Raw genomic sequence first — 17,142 nt, 5'->3', positions numbered from 1 at the left:
GGGCACACTACTGAGCACGCAGAGCACTGGGTGAGATGTGTTGCAACACTGAACGTCAGCACAGGTATGTGAGAAAGTGTGTGTGTTTGTGTATATGATTTAACTGCAGGCTGCGCGAGCGGGAGGAGCGGTGCAGGAGGAGGGAGCCTCGGTGTGACGACCTGCAGTTGGGGAGACTCCAGGAGAGACTGTCCGAGAGGGACCAGCTCATCAAGCGACTGGTGGTGAGGCAACACACTTGAACACAAATGAACTAATCCGACTTACAGGCGTGTGGTCAAAAATTGGCACGGACGAATCCTCTGTTGCCCTAAAGCTCCGTTGTTGTCATAAGAATATTAAAGACGTGTCAGTGAGCCACACAGTTGCAATGGGCGACATGTTATGTACTACATTACGATCAACACGGGCTCTACAGTTTATTTTAGAGTTATTGCTAGAGCAACAACCAAACGTGTGTAATTATACAGCAAGTCACTCTTTGAATAACATCAACTAAAAAGCACAGTGCCCTGCTCTTTTAGGAAATTATTTGGTCTGATATTATTAGGTTTCTATTAATAAAACGGTATATTTGTGACCTGTTTTCAGTAGGAACGACAACACTGCTTGGCTCTGAGTGCTGCAGACAGGGTTAGTGTAGTCAGAAAGTGCTGAGAGATGAACTGAGACATTGTTGGTTTTGATATTTTTGTTGACGGCACAAAAAAACCAAAACAGAATAAGTGTCCCTGCCCATGCCACCTCACATATATTATTACCAAAAGCACATTAAATATAACATGTGTGTGTTTCATGTGTCTCTGATATTCTAATGACACTTCACTGAAAACTGTGAGATATGAAAAATGAATAGTCTACCTTTAAACCTTTGTAGTACCCTTACAACAGTAAGATAACACGGTGAAGAGTCAGCTGACAGAGAGGATGTTTTCTTGGAGCCTAAGTAAAAGTGGCTGTGAAATATAAACCACTCAAAGCAAATCCAATTGGAACAGTGTGCTCATTAATCTTCTGCCGCCATGTTTGCGAAGGAGAAAATTACTTTTTTCTCTCTCGAAGCGTTCCTCTGCCAGAGCGCTGTGTCTGCCATCTGTGTGGCATGAGGCAGCTTAGCAAACAAGTACACCCTCCAGATACAACTCTTGCACAACAACAACAACAACAACAACACCAACTGTGAATAAGGCCAATGAAAGTCCTTCCTCGTCCTCCTTCCCTCCAGGAGGAGAGGCATCAGCTGCAGCTCCACCCTCCTGTCGCCGGGGACAGCAGCACCCTCAGGCTCCGTGACAGCAAGTCCCGCCCCGGGAGCGTCACGCCAACCATGAGGGTGAGTTTGTCCGTTCGGGCTTATGCACATAATGCGAAGGGCTCACTGGGCTGGAGCCAACTTCTGTTTCAGGGGCACGAGGCGGTCAAATGTACAAGTCGCCCGACTGGACAGATCACCGAGCCGTCGTGAGGCTGAATCCTCCCTGTGTCGGTCACACTGCTGTTTATTACTTTATGTGGCCAGTAAAGATGTAGAATTGGGTGAATTTCTTTTTTGAACAATAAGGTGTGTAGCCAGTAAACACTTAAGAGGCGCTAAGGATACGTGATTGCAGACCAGCTAAGATGGTCAAACTGAACCAAAGTGTTTAATCATGTGTCCCGTTTATTAATTTCAATTGAAATTAAACTTCCAAAATCTTTTTGATGCCAAACACAAACCTCCTATTGACTTCAAAGATGCGTTCTTCTTTCTTTTGGTTGCCGTGGTCAGCTTGGGTTCTTGGCAGACTGGGGGGATGATTTTCCCAATTGTGCATAGTTTTCATTATATATCAGTAATTTCATTTGGTGGATTTTGATTTATGTCATTATTGAAATACAGTAAAGCAAAATTGAAGAATGCAAAATTGAAGAATGCAAAATCTCCCTTCTGAGTAAAATTGTGTGTTCACCTTGTTCTTCTGACAGAGGAAGCATGTTGAGTCTCCTCCTTGCGTCGCCAGCATCCCCAATGCCGGTACTTGCGACAGGAGCGTCTTCATCCCCACCTCCTCCTCATCGTCGTCCTCCTCCTCCGTCCATCAGCACTCCTCCTCCACCCTGCCGCACCAGTCCAACCCCCACCCCCAGACCTCCCCCCACTACTCCACCTCCTCTCTTCCACACAAGCACACCTCCCTCTCCCTCAGCCAACAGTCCTCCCCCTCCCTCCTTCGCTCCACCAGGTCCCGGACCTCCTGCATCCCTCCGACCCCAGCGCCCACCGCCCCGCTCCCCGTCTGCCCGTCACCCCCGACGGGTATCCGCTACGTGTCCCCTTCCTGCCAGGAGCCTCATGCACACCTGCAGGCCCAATCAATCAGGTATGGACATCGGAAAGTCTTGGCTATGATGTTAGAACAGAATCATAACTCTGATGGATTTATTTAAACGTGTTTAGATTGACATGTTTTCACAATGAGATACCACAGTTACATGAAACCAAAAAAATAATCAAGTAATCACCAACCACAAACATTATTTGACATGTTTTTGCAGGGGTCCATACAATTAAAAGTCCATATACCACAGCTAATTGATACCTGTTTCACAGGTATAATTTTCAAAATGTGAAAATATTTTGAAAAACCAGTAGGGACAAAATGGCCTAGACACATTTATTGTCATTATCAGTTCTGCAGTTCTCTGCAGTCTATGATATTCATTAATTATAATGCTATAATTAATTACATTGATGGTCCTGTCTCAGAAGAGATACATAAAATGGAAGGATGGATAAACCAATTAGAAATATACATATACATATACATATATATATACATATATATATATATATATATATATATATATATATATATTTTTTTTTTTTTTAAAGTTTCGCTAAAATCAACGCTCATTGCAACACTCTTGCGTTGGAGTTTAGTTTAACAGCTATGGTAGCAGTGGTAGTTATGTTGTTTGCTGCACAATAAAATTCCAAATTGGCAAAATTCTCTCAAACCTAGCACAATATTAAAGTTTACGTGCGTGTCTGTTGTGTTTCATAGGGGCCCATATCTGGAGCCGAGGGGGACAGAGGGACTGAAGCAGGAGTGGTTCACCAAATACTTCTCCTTCTGAGCACAAAAAAACACACACACACACACACTCACACACAGCAGCTGCAAGTACATCTTATATACAGTCCATTGCTTCTTATACACATCCGTTAGCTTCCCAGACAGACACACCAACACAAACACACGCACACAAAACATTAACAAACATATGGGCTCATCACCAGCAAGGCCATCTCAAACATTGCCTCAAAGCTCAACCAAAAAGTGCTTCTCAAACACATGCCTGACCTCTTCTCAGAACATGGGCTTGCCGGATCTTGTTTGTACGGTTTGGAATGTTTCCATATGTTGGTTATTTTTTTTTGGTTCTTCTTTTTTTTTTAAAGCAGTCTTCCTTTTGTAATACAACTTTTGCTCTAATCTCATTACATGTTTTTTTTCCAGGCAAATGTATATTTCTGAAAATCTGCAACCAAGTGTGTCTTTGAGTATGGACGCATTCAACATGTTCAATCAAGATCTTATCAAAACGGACACACGCGACTCACCCTACCAAAATGAAGCTTGTTTCAATGCAAAAATGTATAATAATCTGAATCAAATGGAATAAAATATTTTGTTTTTGTAAGTGCTTCTTCTTTGTATACATGCGGGAAATGAGAAGGCACCTGGGAGCTCAACGAGGATTATGGATGATTATGTTAGAGATGGGTGATGTGCATAACATCCTTAATTACAGTATATAGAGAACTTATATTGCATTATGATTGATAAACAGGGTTCATGCAGTGTTTTTACCACCTTTTACTTTCACCTGGGGGGGATGTGCATGGACCCTGTCATATCTGTCCATGCCTGGATTCAGATTGATGAGTGGATTAACCACTTAAAAAAATAGATTATATGAATGTAATTATATTAATTGTATATAACAAATTATTAAATTGATGTGATGTGTCTTGGATTTGCGACATCGTCCTCTGGCCTAATGCACCATAGAATGAAGTGCCAAAATCTCTCACGGTTGATGAATTTAAATTGTCTCCTGTATTTGTTGTATTTCATATATTTAAACTGTCCATATTTTGAAAAAAAAGAACCATCATTCTACAGCAGAGGTACAACATAACAGGTTTGCCTGTAGACTGCCAATTCAGTTGTCCAAACTGAGATGGAATTGGCTGTCCAGGTTTTCCAATTCATTTCCTTACATACTGTACCTGTGGTTGGCATCTTGTTTGGGTCTGCAGATGATCATTTTTCATAATTTTTTGCATTATCTGTCTGTTTGTTTTTCAATTGAATCAACTATTAAATGTCAGAAAATATTTGCCATTACCACTTCTTTGAGACCAAGGTGACGATTTCAAATAGCTCGTCAAGGCAAAACCAGAGACCATCAAGATATTCAATTTATAAATTACAGATATGATATGGGCAGCATGGTTTTGTGGTGGTTAGCACTGTCGCACCTCAGCAAGGTTCTTAGTTCGGATCCAGGTTCAAACCAACAAGAGTTTCACATGTTCTCCCAGTGTTTGCATGGGTTCTCTGGCTTCCTCCCACAGTCCAAACACATGCTGACTGGGTTAGGTTCATTGGAGACCATGGGTGTGAATGTGAGTGTGAATGGTTGTGTGTCTCTGTATGTTGCCCTGTGATACGTTGCCGACCTTTGCAGGGTGAACCCCACATCTCACCCCAATGTCAGATGAGATTGTCTCCAGTCCACCTCCGGTGACCCTTAATGGATAAAGAGGTATGGATGGATCGAAAGGATATTGTTTAGAACACAACACATCAACTCCTCACATTCGATAAGCTAAAACCCCGAGAATATTTGTAACTGTTCCTTGATTGACACAATGTATAATTTCTCAAAATAGTGATTACTCAAGATGGATTCACGCACTAATAGCTAATAGAGACTGCAAAAATTGCGAACACAATACCACTTGGTGTTAAAAACTTTAAAAACCGAAATTTATTAAGAATATTTCCACCATTTATACTTAGGGTGTAGAAAATGTATGAAAATATGCCGCCTGTGCAAGAACAGACATAAATAAGCGCCATTAACAACACATGAATACATAATTTTTACATGGTCATTTTAATAACCTTTGTCAAAGGATAGTTACACTGTACATGAAGTGACCTCCTTCTCTTATCATCGTGTTACAAGGGAATCGATAACTGTCTTTACATATCAGAGGTCGTGAAGGGCAAGCGGCCAACTGCTGACTACAGGAAGCCGTTGGCCTTGAGATGACACACACACACACACACACACACACACACACACACACACACACACACACACACACACACACACACACACACACACACACACACACACACACACACACACACACACACACACACACACACACACACACACACACACACACACACACACACACACACACACACACACACACACACACATCAGTGAGCATCCTCACACTTCACGTGTTCACTACTGAAACATGGGGCAGCGTTGTAGAGCCTCAGTGGCGGAGCTGTACTCGAGGACGTTGTCATAGAAACGAGTGAGCTCCACTCGCGTGTCCTTGGCCCCTCTCCCTCCCGAGCCCCGGTACTTCATGGATAGTAGCTTGGAACACAGGTAGTGGAGCCACAGTACGTTGGTATGGGGGTGGAAGTTGCCCCAGTCGTTTCTGAGACAGACGGTAAGAGCAGCAGAGGATCGATCAATCAATCAATCATGACCACAGTCATCCTCAGATGTTAACTTAATACTGTAAAATAGCAGGATTATCCACAAGAACACATTTGAAACTTTTAGATATTACATATATTAGAGAAACCACCCTCATACCTATCCAGGAAATATGAAGCTATATCCAGGAGAAAGTTAGCTTAGCACAAAGACTGGAAGCAGGGGGAAACAGCTAACCTGGCTCTGATAGAAGATTAAAATCCATCTACAAACACCTCTAAAGATTAGTTGTGTGTGCATTATTATTTGTATTATCCACAACAACGTGTTGTTTTTACACAATTGTTTGTGACCTGTGGAGGTTCAGGTAGGTGGATGTTTTTAACGGAAATATGCAAGCTGTTTCCCCATTTCCTGCCTTTATATCTGAAGAAACATCTGCCGGCTGCAGCTTCATATTTACCAGAGATGTATTAACTAGAGAGTGGCATCTCCCAAAATATAAAATTATTGGTAAAGTACATTTGATCTTATCAGAAGTTGTTTTAGAACAAAAGTATTTTAGTTTGAAAATCCTTGCCAGATATCATATTGATTCACTGAGTCATAGTCTGGGCTTTTAGGATGAATTTGTTCTACGTGACCCATTTACAGTAAAGAGACACAAGTTAAATGTCACAATGTGAAGTTGTCACTAACACACAAAAAGGACTGACCCGTTCTCCTGTCTCATCAGTCTGTAGATATCAAACTGATAATCTCCCTGGCCCATGAAAAGCTCCTCGTCGTTCGAGATGTCACATGACACCGTCAGATCATCTGGGCACAACAAAACACAAGCCGTATTTTTAGTATTTTAACAGTGACACATATTTAACAAGACATTCGAAATGTGATGGAGTAAAAATCTGACCAATTTCTAGTCGGGAGAGAGAGTAGTCAATGATGCGGACCAGCACCCCTTTGGTTTCCAGAGAGTGGACTGTTCCGTTAAGGAGGAAGCTCCCCGTCTTCTGCTTGGTTGTTTTGACCAGCACGTTGCCCCAGTGGAGGTCCCTGCAGTTCACAATGAAGGGCACAAGGGTCCAGTTACAGGACGCCGACGCATTATCCATCACACCGACACCACACACACTACATCACGGCTTCGTACCGATGCTTTGTTATATTATCACACCGACCAAAATTGCTCAGATGCTACAGAGTTGAAAAATGCCTCGTCATTCTGTACGAAATTTTAATACCTAATGATTAAATCTCCCGGATGGAATCTGCCAAATAGCAAAATATATGAAATGTGGATTTTAGCTGTCGCTTATTGGAGGGTTTCTGACTTTTAGTTGAACAAAACAACATATTTGAAGATATGATCTTAGGCTCGGTAAAATGGTAATGGCATTTTTTTCTATTCATTCTATAGACCAGACTAGATTATCAGCATAAGAAATAGTAATGATAATGATAATAGTCTGTAGTTGAAGCCAAATTGTCTGTGAAGTTTTGTCTCTGTTTTGTTCAGTTGAATGATGATACACAGTCCTACCTATTCCACTGATCTACACATGGTGGTAACACATGAACATAATGTGCCACGATGCAGCAGCCACGAGGAAGGACACATTTATCAGAAGCTGGAGTTTATGTACGTGTCTGTGATTTAGTGCTCTACCTGTGCTCAAAGTGTAGCTCCTGCTCAGCAACAGCCAGGGCAGCAGTGACCTGATGTAGGATGCTCTTCGCCACCCCCAAAGACGCAAGCTTGATGACGCAAGAGAGGCTTGAATTAAAGACTGCATTTGCATTTGCAAAAGCTAATATGAGCAACTTCTTTCCACATCGTCTCCAGCCTACATATTTAAGATCTAACTGACATCAAATTGTAATGTCTCAATTCAGGACACCGCTATTTTTACTCTTCATCAATGTTTGAAATCATTTGTGCAACGTGCAAAAGTCATGAGCTGCTGTCGTTGTGGCGTGCGTACCGTTCCATTGCTGTTCTCTAGATCGGCGCCTCCAAACTCAAACTCCAGGATCAAGAATAACTGATCCTGTTCAAAGAAATCTGTGAAAAGAGGAGCAAAGAGATCCAGTGAAATAGAGAAACAAGTAACCTGGTCCTGCAAATATATATGTTGGATCATGTTTGGAAGGGCCTTGATGGGGCTTAAATGACATACTGCATATGTTTCTGAGTTCTATCAGTTACTGCAACCTCAAAGACGACCCACTGACCTGGGATGTCATTCTCAGAGCCTTTCTGCTGGTCAAATGTGTCCCAAGCTTTGAGGAAATCCGGAGGGTAGCAGCCTCGAACACAGTGGAGACTGTGAGACAACAACACATCAAGTCGCTCATGACTGCTGAGACGGCAACAGACAAAAAAAAAAGAACAGCAAAAAAACAACAAAAAAGGATGAGAGAGAGTGCTTACTCATTGAGTCCAATAAAGCTGTGAGTCTGGTTTTGCTTCTTCTCTTTCAGCCGGCTCAGCTCCCTGGCAGAAAATAAAACAAAGCAAAAGAGTGCAGTTAAGTGAAAAACATTTCCCAGACACCACTCAGCACATTGAAACATTCAGAGCTTATGAATATGACTTTGAATACACAACTTTTCCCCCCATGCATATATCAGTGGCTATCCCAGTAAATGGAGCAGTGTGATGATGTGTTAACAGTGTTAGTTTGTACTCAAGTGTGCCACTCACTTTGAGATAATAATCTCATGGAGAATCTCTCCAAAGGTCTTCTGGTCCTCTCCGTTCACCTTCTCGCTGCCCTCTACTGGAATTATCTGTCAAGACAAGAACAACTGTTTCACTGCAGAACACACAAACATTTGCAATGAGCATTTTTTTCACAATTATGGAACAGTGTGTTATCTTGACATTTGACAGGCCTAAACAAAACTGAATATAGCGTAGTTCTGCTAAGGTGCTATTTCTAATTTAACATGACATTACTGCATGTGGAGATTCTTCCTTAACACATTTCCCCTCCCCCTTACAGCTTTATCCCATGGCCTTCTTCAGCAAACAAAAATTGCTGATGTAAACATCACCAGATGTTTACAACCACTTGATATCAGGTTAATCACGAGCCTAGATTCTAATCCTGGCTCATGACATGACGCCTGAGCAAGTTTTATTTACAGAAACAGACCGTGGAATATGATCTTGGGTCAAGTGGGTCGTACGTATGTCTCTTAAAAGTAAAACAAGATGCTTGTGATGCAATATATTTTGACATCATATCCCATAAATACACAAATACGTACTTTGAGAGCAACGGTGTCTCCCGAGGCATTAGTGGTGGAGAAGACCTCACCGAAGGTCCCCTCCCCGATCTTAACACACTGTTTCATGCGGTGAGGGAGAATGCACTCCTCCCAGGGCAGAGGGAGCTTCTGACCACACTCGGCATACACCTTCTCTGCATCTGACAGATCTGCCTCCTCACACGCAGTCTGCAACAAAAGAGGAGAGGAGGCAGGAGGTTACGCGGGTCCACAGGCAGGAGATGTGTTGTTAATCATTCATAGTCAGTTTGTAGGACATCGTTGGTACAAATGTTTTTAAGTGTTTCTTAAATATTTGACATATTGTGTCTGACTAGGACAAACTTGTTTCCATTTTAACAAACAAAAAATGTAAAACTATAATCGTCATGAAAGCAGCCGTGTTGTATTAGACTGAATTAGTTTTTGCCAGGTGTACTTTACAAACTAAGCTTATATGAGTATGTCTTATGACTGTGTTATACCGGAGACTCGTGGTACAGCTGTGACCGGAGGTGTTTGGGGAGCAGCGTCCGCAGGGGTGTGGCAAACAGATCCTGGCTGAGGTCCGCCAGAGCTGCCCGCCCAGGAGAGCCTGATGGATGTAAGCTCCTCGGAGTGAGCAGCACTAATGAGAAGGGAAGGGCAGAAAAGAGACATATAAAAATGTTAACAGTCACAAGGCTCAGGACGTAGAGTCGTTCGTCCGCCAACCTTCCGATCCCAGCTTCCGCCAGTACACATGCCGTTGTGTCCTTGGGCAAGACACTTAACCCTAAATTGCCTCTGACTGCTCTTCCGACAGTGTATGAATGTGACAGAAAAATGCATGGTAAATAGCAGCGCTGTATGAATGGGTGAATGTGACTTTTCTGTAAAGCGCTTTGAGTGGTCTATATGACTAGAAAAGCGCTATATAAATAGTCCATTTTTTTTTTATTTTTTTTTAACAAAGAACTGAAGAGAGATTTACTCACTCATGCCTTTGCGATGAACAGAGAGGGCGGCTTTGAGTCGGCTCCACGTGTGCGTGCTTGGTGTGAGGTCAGCCAACAGGGAAGAGAAGTCGTGCAGGTTCGCTTTCACCGGCGTGGAGAAGTTCATTATTGTTCCGAGCTCCTACACACAGGATGCATGAGATAGATCGTTAATGATGCCACAGCTCTACCAGCCGACATTTTAAATCCTCCCTACCAATTACCGTAACACTAAATATCCATTGGGTGGGATTGTAGTAGAGGGAAAAACAATTAACACTTCAAACTAAAATCAGTTTGTGTAACTTGGTCCAAAAACACAAGAAATATTTTTCCGCTAACATTTCCTGATGAGTTGCCGTGCAGATAATTTGGGATTTTGATTTTTTGGTGGTGCTGACACAGCAATTAAAAAAAACATATCTACAAGGAGCATTTCATCAAACTGTCCCAGCATTGATAAGACAGTAAGGATTATAATTGAGATTTATTTCCACATAAGATGAATAATAACAAGGTCAAGTGTAGAACTGCTATATTTAACTAAAAACTTTCTGTGATTTCAGGAGTCACTGAATCTGAAGAAACATGTGACTTGAGTTTTTCAGATGTCATTATCAATGTCTTGAATAACGAATTCAATAAATAGACATTATCTTTGTCCTCACCCGTGGCTGTTTGTGTTTTGTGGAGATCAGCTCATTGATGCTACAGTCCACGGACTTGACATCACCTGCCCACGTGCGTGTGCTGGCGGCGCTTTTATTTTTCCAGCGACTCACACTCAGGCCACTCACGCACACCTTCCTTGTCGTCCCAGGTCGGTCGGTAGACATGCTCCTCCTTTTCTTTTCTCTGGGAACCAGAGACATCTTTTTTCTTTTGGGCAAAATGTCAGTCTTTATCTGTTCATCACTGGCCGAGTCGGACAAAACAGTGGACGAGTTCCGCTTTTTGTCTTCTTTTAACGGTGATATAGATACTCTCTTTATCTCAACGGTGATTTTGTCAGATAGACATTTCTCCTTCAGCATTGTTGTGAGCACAGCTACCTTTTCTTCTACTTCGGATTCACTGGACTGTGTCTGGGCGACTGGACTGCTGCTGTTTATCGACAGTCTAACAGACGCCAACATTCCCCCTGTGGTTCCTCCTGAACGTGTGAGATCTTCTGGGTCGTCGATGTTACATGTGTGGTCACTGTCAGACCTAATAGCATCTGGATAAGAAGACCTACGGTTACAAGAGAAATTTGCCTGTGTGCAACCTTTGAGTTGTGACGAGGTCAGTTTTTTGAGCTGAATGGTGCATTTCTTGGCAAGACATTTGTTCCTTTCTGCTACGACCTCCTCTTCAGTAAACAGTGATTGCACGGGGCTGCGTGCTGGTAATTGTGTGCCCATAATAAAATCAACACTGCTCAGTGTGTGGTGGCTAGATTCATCATATAGTACTGATGCTGAGGAGTATTCGGCTGACTGCTCACAGGCAACCGATGGCGAACCGTCATTCACTGAATCTGCCTGTCCGGGAGACTCCAAACTATTTTCTGACTGTAAATAATCACCGCTTTCATCGATTGTCTCAGACAAAAGAAGATTGAATGATGCAGTTCGACCGCTGTCCACAGACGGTGGATGTTCATCTGTATGCTGGCTGTGAACGGAGCCTGAAAGTCCCAAACAGGATGAGTAGGTTGTTTGACTGCAAAGCTGAGTCACAGTGAGGATGTCTAATCTCTCCAGTTGCACTGTGCAGAGGTTGGTCAAACATGTCTCCTTCAGAGCCTCTATCAGCCACTCCAAACTCCCTGTTGCAGACACAAATTCGCAGCCACTTTCACCGCCTGAAGAGAGTTCAATTAAACTTGGTAATTCCCCAACATTCTTGGTCTTTGAGTCTTCACGGTAGCTTTTGGCTTCCTCACTACAGCTGATTCTCTTGTCCGTGCTCTCGTGCTTCATGAAAAAATCTCCAGACGGCTCTTCACGGGGATGCAGGTGTGGTTCTCGCTCACCAAGGCTCGACTGCAGCTTTCCCTCAGAGTGAAGCGCAGTGGATGGTGCAGAATATGGTGGGGAGACAAGCTGCCCTGGTGAATCCCGATCTTCTTGAAATGGGCTCAGGACACCTGTACAGCTTACTGTCAAGGATGGAGGGCTAGAGGACTTATCATCGATGGGAAAGGATTTAAGGTGTGGACGTTTGCCGAATGATTCGGCAGAGGGAGTAGAGCAAAATATGGGGTTCCTGGGGAGGGGTCCGAGGCTTTGATCTGCCAACTCATTGAGGGATATCTCTCGGAGGGTGGCGAAGCTGAAAGTCCCTGTAGCATTCACAGAGTTCTCCACACTCGACACCAGAAACCCTGGAGGAACCTTCACCCGTCTCCTGGTAGGTAGGCGAGTACTTTTGGAGCAAAGGGCTCCAAATGTAAAGTCATCTGAGGAGTTGAGCATACTGACTATTGGTTTCGGGAGTTTTGGTTTGGCAGCAGCCCCGCGTCTGCGGCGGGTTACAAAGCGGCCCACTGAACGAGGATGAACACTGAGAGAAGAAAAAGCAGAAGAGGAAGAGAGCTAATGGTTACAACAATTACTAGGGACAAGTTGAATCCAAATATCCACCCGCTCTCCAGAACTAGGAACTGAGCACTCGCAGACGTCAACTCATATGTCTTCTGGAGATAAAATTAGATTTATGGTGCTGTAACTCATTTCAAAATCATTTTTTAAAAGTCTGGACATTTAGATCCAGCCTTAACAGACACTCTTTGGTTATTTACTACTGGCATAAACAACCTGACCGGCTGAGAACTTACTTAGAGTCTCTCTTCGTTTTGACTGATTTTTTGTCACATTTAGGAGCAGACGTAGAGTCATCCTCACTCTGGCTGGTCACTGGAACCTTCTGCCCGTTTTGCGTGGTCAAAACTCCTGGAACAGACGCGAGCTGGCTTTTCTTGCTGAAATGCAGAAACAAAAATCATTTCAGAAACACATTAACAGACTAAGAAGATAAGGCCATTTCTAAAGAAATTGCGTTTCGAATGCTGGCTGCTGAAAGGCTGACGCTAAACTGGGTTGCTGGCTTTAATTTGGTTGAAGAAGCTGAAGGTGTATGAAGAGTTGGAAAAGTGGAAAATGGGCAGTAAATGTGTAATAATTAGAACTATTCACGGAAAATGTTGAATATTTGAGAAGTTTCACACCAATTACTTTTGCAAGTGAGTGATTCCAGGAAAGCACGTAGTTGTACATTCAAAAGCCCAATTCTGAAAATGTGTCCACATTAATACACATTTCACATTAATTACTGAAGACATGCATCTAAGGTCAGAGCAAGAATTCAATATTAGCATAATGTTTTGTATATTATAAAGAAGATAATGCAAAAATAGGCAAAAATAAACGTAATTTGTAGGAGCTGCTCAAATGGATAAGTTCTGTTTTATTACTAGTAGCTTTAAATATCTGCTTACGGATATTGTTTGATAGTAGAGTCAGAAAACTCTGACAAACCTTTGTGTTTGCATTATGTGTTCTGCTCATGCATGGCTGTGTGCACAGACCTGGTCGTCTTGCTCTGCCGAGGAGGAGAGGGCCATCTGATGTTCTCCTCATCACTGCTGTTCTCTGTCTGACATGACACCGCTTTTCTCTTGGCAGGACGCACTGCTCTACCACCGCAAGCACTAGTCTTCTTCCCTCTAATAATAGAGAGAGAGAAAAAAAAGAAGAAACCCAATAGATGAGCAGGTCAAAAATACTAAGCATGGGGGCAGAAAAACAACAACAAAGAAATAAGTCAATAAATAATGCAAGGAACTTCACGCTCTATGCTGTAAATCCAGAGATGGACAAAATATTATTATAACTCTAATTATTAATGCAAATTAATTAATTTTCATGTTTAAGATCTTTTACTTAACGATTAACTGTTCATTGATTAGGACATGACTCAAAATTGCATGTTTGTTCACTGACCTTGTCGTCTTAATCCGCTGAGATGCCTGAGGGGGAGAGGGGACGATGTTCTCCTCATTGTCAACACTTTCTTCATCACGGGTATCCTCTGTCAGACAGAGCATGGCCTTTTTCTTGGCAGGGCGAGCTGCTCTTCGACTGGCAACACTAGTCCGCCTCTCCCTGTGACATGAAAAATGAATGAAGACACACAAAGCACTAAAGTTATGATGTCAAGCGTGGGAGCAAGTGGGACAGGAAAAGCTTTACAGACAGTACGTGATAATAAACCTGGAAGGCTGTCTCGGCGGTAAATGGTTTTACTCTAACTTTTCTGTAATATGAAAAATGCCAGATCAGATCAGGTTGTGGCTCAGGAGTTGATTTGTTCGATCCATAGAGCACTTTGAGTGGTGATCAGATAACTCAGAACAAATAAACTTGTCAATGCTCTGTGTGGTGGGGAAGCTTTTTGTTATGTCCCTGTGGCTTATTGATTTGCAGAACAAAAGAAGACAAATTACAAGTCCTGCAACAGAGCCTCCCTCCGTCTAGGTTGTCTGAATCCAAACAGTTTGAGAGAGGAACCGTCTCAACTGTCTGATCGTTTGGAGGCTGCAGCTTGCTGTGCTTGGGAAACTGCATTTCATTATACAGAGAGGTTTCTGTCATTTAGCCTTTTAGAACTTTTATATTTCATTTATATAATTGGCGTTGACAGAACATTATAAACACAGGTCATTGTGAAATGCTGTACAGTTGTAGCTGTGATAAAACCTAACTCGAGTGTTGCAGTGAGCAGGCCGACTCTCATGCCATGTGTTTCTTCCTCTATATGTTCTGTGTGTTACAATGTTCCCCATAAATTGCCCCGGTGAGTTCCCCTGATACCCAAGTAACTGTAAAACATCAGTTTGAAGACAGAAGCTGTTAACAACACAAGAAAGAAAGGCAGCCCAGGTGATGGGACTCTCACCACCCGTCGACTTCAACGAACCTCGTCTTCGTAGGTTTTGCGGCTTCAAAGACGGAGACGTCACCGTCAGTTGAGGCGGTGCTGTCGAAGGCCTGCTTGCGGTTTTCCGGTGAAATCCAGGCGGGCAGTTTTCGCCTCTGTTTGCCGTACGTCTTCAGGAATAACGACTTCGCGGGCTTCATGTTTGCAATGTACAGTTATTACCGCGCTATTGTGTTCGACTTGGGTTTAACGTGTCAACAACTCGGAGGAGACCTACGTTACTGAGCTGTGCTGACGTTAAGTGTATAAACGAAACTAAAGCAGCGGCTTTACAACACCTGAACAACGACCGACTGATCTCACTGTGACTCCGCCTGACAAAATAGCAGTTGTAAACCCGTATCCATGATTGTTGTCGTTGTACATTTCCTGTCTTGTCTCCTTCATTCTTGTGCTGCGTTAATCCGCCGGAACCGCGACCGCTTCTTATTCAAACTACGGGTCTCACCGATGATTGGTCAACACACGGTGATTGCGACAACATAGCGCCACCTGGCGGATCGGAGTCGTTACATCCCTTGATACATTTAAATTGCTTTTTAAACTTCGGGGTTTGTCCTGGCTCGCTTTTTGTCAGTAAGTTGGTTAGTAATGCACATCATTATGGCTTTATCTTAACGTTTCATGTCACATTTTACAGATGTGTTCGTCACCATGTGTGTTACTTACAGATCAAACCAGACATGAGGAGACAAGTGTTGCACAGAGTTAAACGATTTCCAGACTGTGAGTTTGCCTCGAACAGCGCGCACTGTGTGCATGTCCAATGAATAGAAAAGTGAGCACTTTGAAAAAGGAGGACCAACGTTCGTTTATTTGCAGAGACATCTTGGGAAAAAAAGAGTTTTTCACTGTATTTGTTTGACTTTGACCTTTGATCGATCAGCTCGAAGAGTTAATAATTTGGAGATGCCCTCCCAACTAATAATTCCACCAAGTTGGGTGATTAAAAATCTGGTTTTAATGAGTTTTTAAAAACACATTTGGCACGGTATATAAGTATATAAAAACATACTTGAGCAAAATCACATTAAAAGACACGCATGCATGTCCATGAATTTATATTGTTTTAAGACAGACTTGAAAAATGTGAGAATATTTTTTTATTGACATAATTGATGTGGTCAATGTCCTCGTCCACTCTACAGTAGAGAGACCGGTCATCTAATACACAATGCAGTAAGTCAAAGTAACCACCAGATGTCATTGTTTTATCTGAATACGGGCCTACTTATACAATGTGTGTTCAAGCATTCTTTACATCACATACATTTATGATATTTGCGTCAGTGTTGTGTTTGTGCAAAGTTGAAAGCTCTTAGTGTTATATTTGTCATAGATTTATAATTTATATAAAAATATTGGATAATTCATAGGGGGGGGGGGTTAACTACACTGGACCTCTGCAGTATCTGTGTTCTGATCAGTGGGCAAATATTTGCATCAGAAATGAAACTAGTCTGCCCTGTGAGACTGTAATGTAAAACTAGATCAGCGTATATACATATAGCATGTGTAAGCAAAGAAATGCAAGCAAGAAAAGATTATTTATATGTCAACTTTTTATAGAAGCTAGTCACATGCTGCTTCACAGTCAAAGAGAGAAAATCAAATAGAGTAAGATAAAAAGCAAAAGCAGATACTATAAAAAGCACCATATGACATAAAACATTAAATACTACTACGTGGTCATTATTTTTATAGGTACCTTGTCATGAACTTATAGTGATGGACAAGAGGAAATATTCCCATAGATGGTACTAAATTTAGTCCATAGAAATGAGGATTAATTCAAGGACTGTGTGAAATGTCTGGACTAGGACAAATGTCAACTCAAAATTTCATGGCAGTCTATCAAAACGGCTCATTTTCAAGCACATCTGCTCCTTTTAGCCTCCAGTCAAAGCTGTACTCTAACAAATCCACATTTTAACACAGTTACACTGTACTTTATGGTTTCGCACTTTTAGACAATTACCTAAAAAAAACATACTTACATTGTTGCCAATTATGTTATTCAAAGGCATGGCTTTGTTTAATCACTTCCCTGCCTTCCAGGCAGCAATTACTCCTCATTAATTTTTTATGCAATGAAAATCCTTTTGCACAGACTTGAAAGTTGATCAAAGGTAATCCAGTCAGGTGACTGGATCTCATTCACAGCCAC

At 42.3% G+C, this 17,142-nt stretch overlaps 2 protein-coding genes across 5 annotated transcripts in view; one reads left to right on the top strand and one right to left on the bottom strand.

Annotated features, from left to right (window-relative positions):
• Positions 1 to 4,384, top strand: part of fam184b (family with sequence similarity 184 member B) — a 19,664-nt gene extending 15,280 nt beyond the window's left edge. Inside the window, exons 15-18 of one of the 2 annotated variants that reach the window (XM_035638177.2) lie at positions 110 to 224; positions 1,226 to 1,333; positions 1,966 to 2,360; positions 3,045 to 4,384. In XM_035638177.2, the coding sequence (XP_035494070.2) occupies positions 110 to 224; positions 1,226 to 1,333; positions 1,966 to 2,360; positions 3,045 to 3,117 (691 nt within the window). In that variant the 3' untranslated portion in view covers positions 3,118 to 4,384. Of the gene's footprint in view, positions 1 to 97; positions 225 to 1,225; positions 1,334 to 1,965; positions 2,361 to 3,044 lie in introns of both variants that reach the window. The other variant, XM_047334066.1, reaches the window with a different exon arrangement.
• Positions 4,385 to 5,011: 627 nt separating this feature from the next.
• haspin (histone H3 associated protein kinase) lies at positions 5,012 to 15,411 on the bottom strand. 3 transcript variants are annotated; one of them, XM_047334050.1, is made up of 16 exons: positions 14,934 to 15,411; positions 13,979 to 14,140; positions 13,564 to 13,701; positions 12,814 to 12,957; positions 10,661 to 12,539; positions 9,993 to 10,134; positions 9,501 to 9,643; positions 9,016 to 9,204; positions 8,447 to 8,532; positions 8,174 to 8,236; positions 7,975 to 8,066; positions 7,725 to 7,804; positions 7,409 to 7,497; positions 6,653 to 6,795; positions 6,456 to 6,558; positions 5,012 to 5,737 (listed from the first exon to the last, which is right to left on the bottom strand). In XM_047334050.1, the coding sequence occupies exons 1-16, from the start codon at positions 15,113 to 15,115 to the stop codon at positions 5,536 to 5,538; spliced, it is 3,837 nt and encodes a 1,278-aa protein (XP_047190006.1). In that variant the 5' UTR covers positions 15,116 to 15,411; the 3' UTR covers positions 5,012 to 5,535. The 3 variants fall into 3 exon arrangements, with proteins under 3 accessions (XP_047190006.1, XP_047190007.1, XP_047190008.1); XM_047334051.1 differs by having other exon boundaries at positions 14,955 to 15,411; XM_047334052.1 differs by lacking the exon at positions 14,934 to 15,411 and adding an exon at positions 14,740 to 14,878.
• Positions 15,412 to 17,142: the final 1,731 nt, after the last annotated feature.

Source organism: Scophthalmus maximus, chromosome 8 (assembly GCF_022379125.1).
Source record: "Scophthalmus maximus strain ysfricsl-2021 chromosome 8, ASM2237912v1, whole genome shotgun sequence".
NCBI lineage: Eukaryota > Metazoa > Chordata > Actinopteri > Pleuronectiformes > Scophthalmidae > Scophthalmus > Scophthalmus maximus.
Note: the sequence above shows the minus strand (reverse complement) of the source record. Positions and strands in the feature narration are given on the sequence as shown.

Coding starts and splice junctions, on each gene's coding strand:
- haspin (XM_047334050.1), bottom strand. CDS start 15,115: ATGAAGCCCGCGAAGTCGTTATTCCTGAAGACGTACGGCAAACAGAGG. Junction 12,958..13,563: donor CGGCAGAGCAAGACGACCAG/GTCTGTGCACAC, acceptor TCTGCATTTCAG/CAAGAAAAGCCAGCTCGCGT. Junction 8,237..8,446: donor CATGAGATTATTATCTCAAA/GTGAGTGGCACA, acceptor ATTTTCTGCCAG/GGAGCTGAGCCGGCTGAAAG.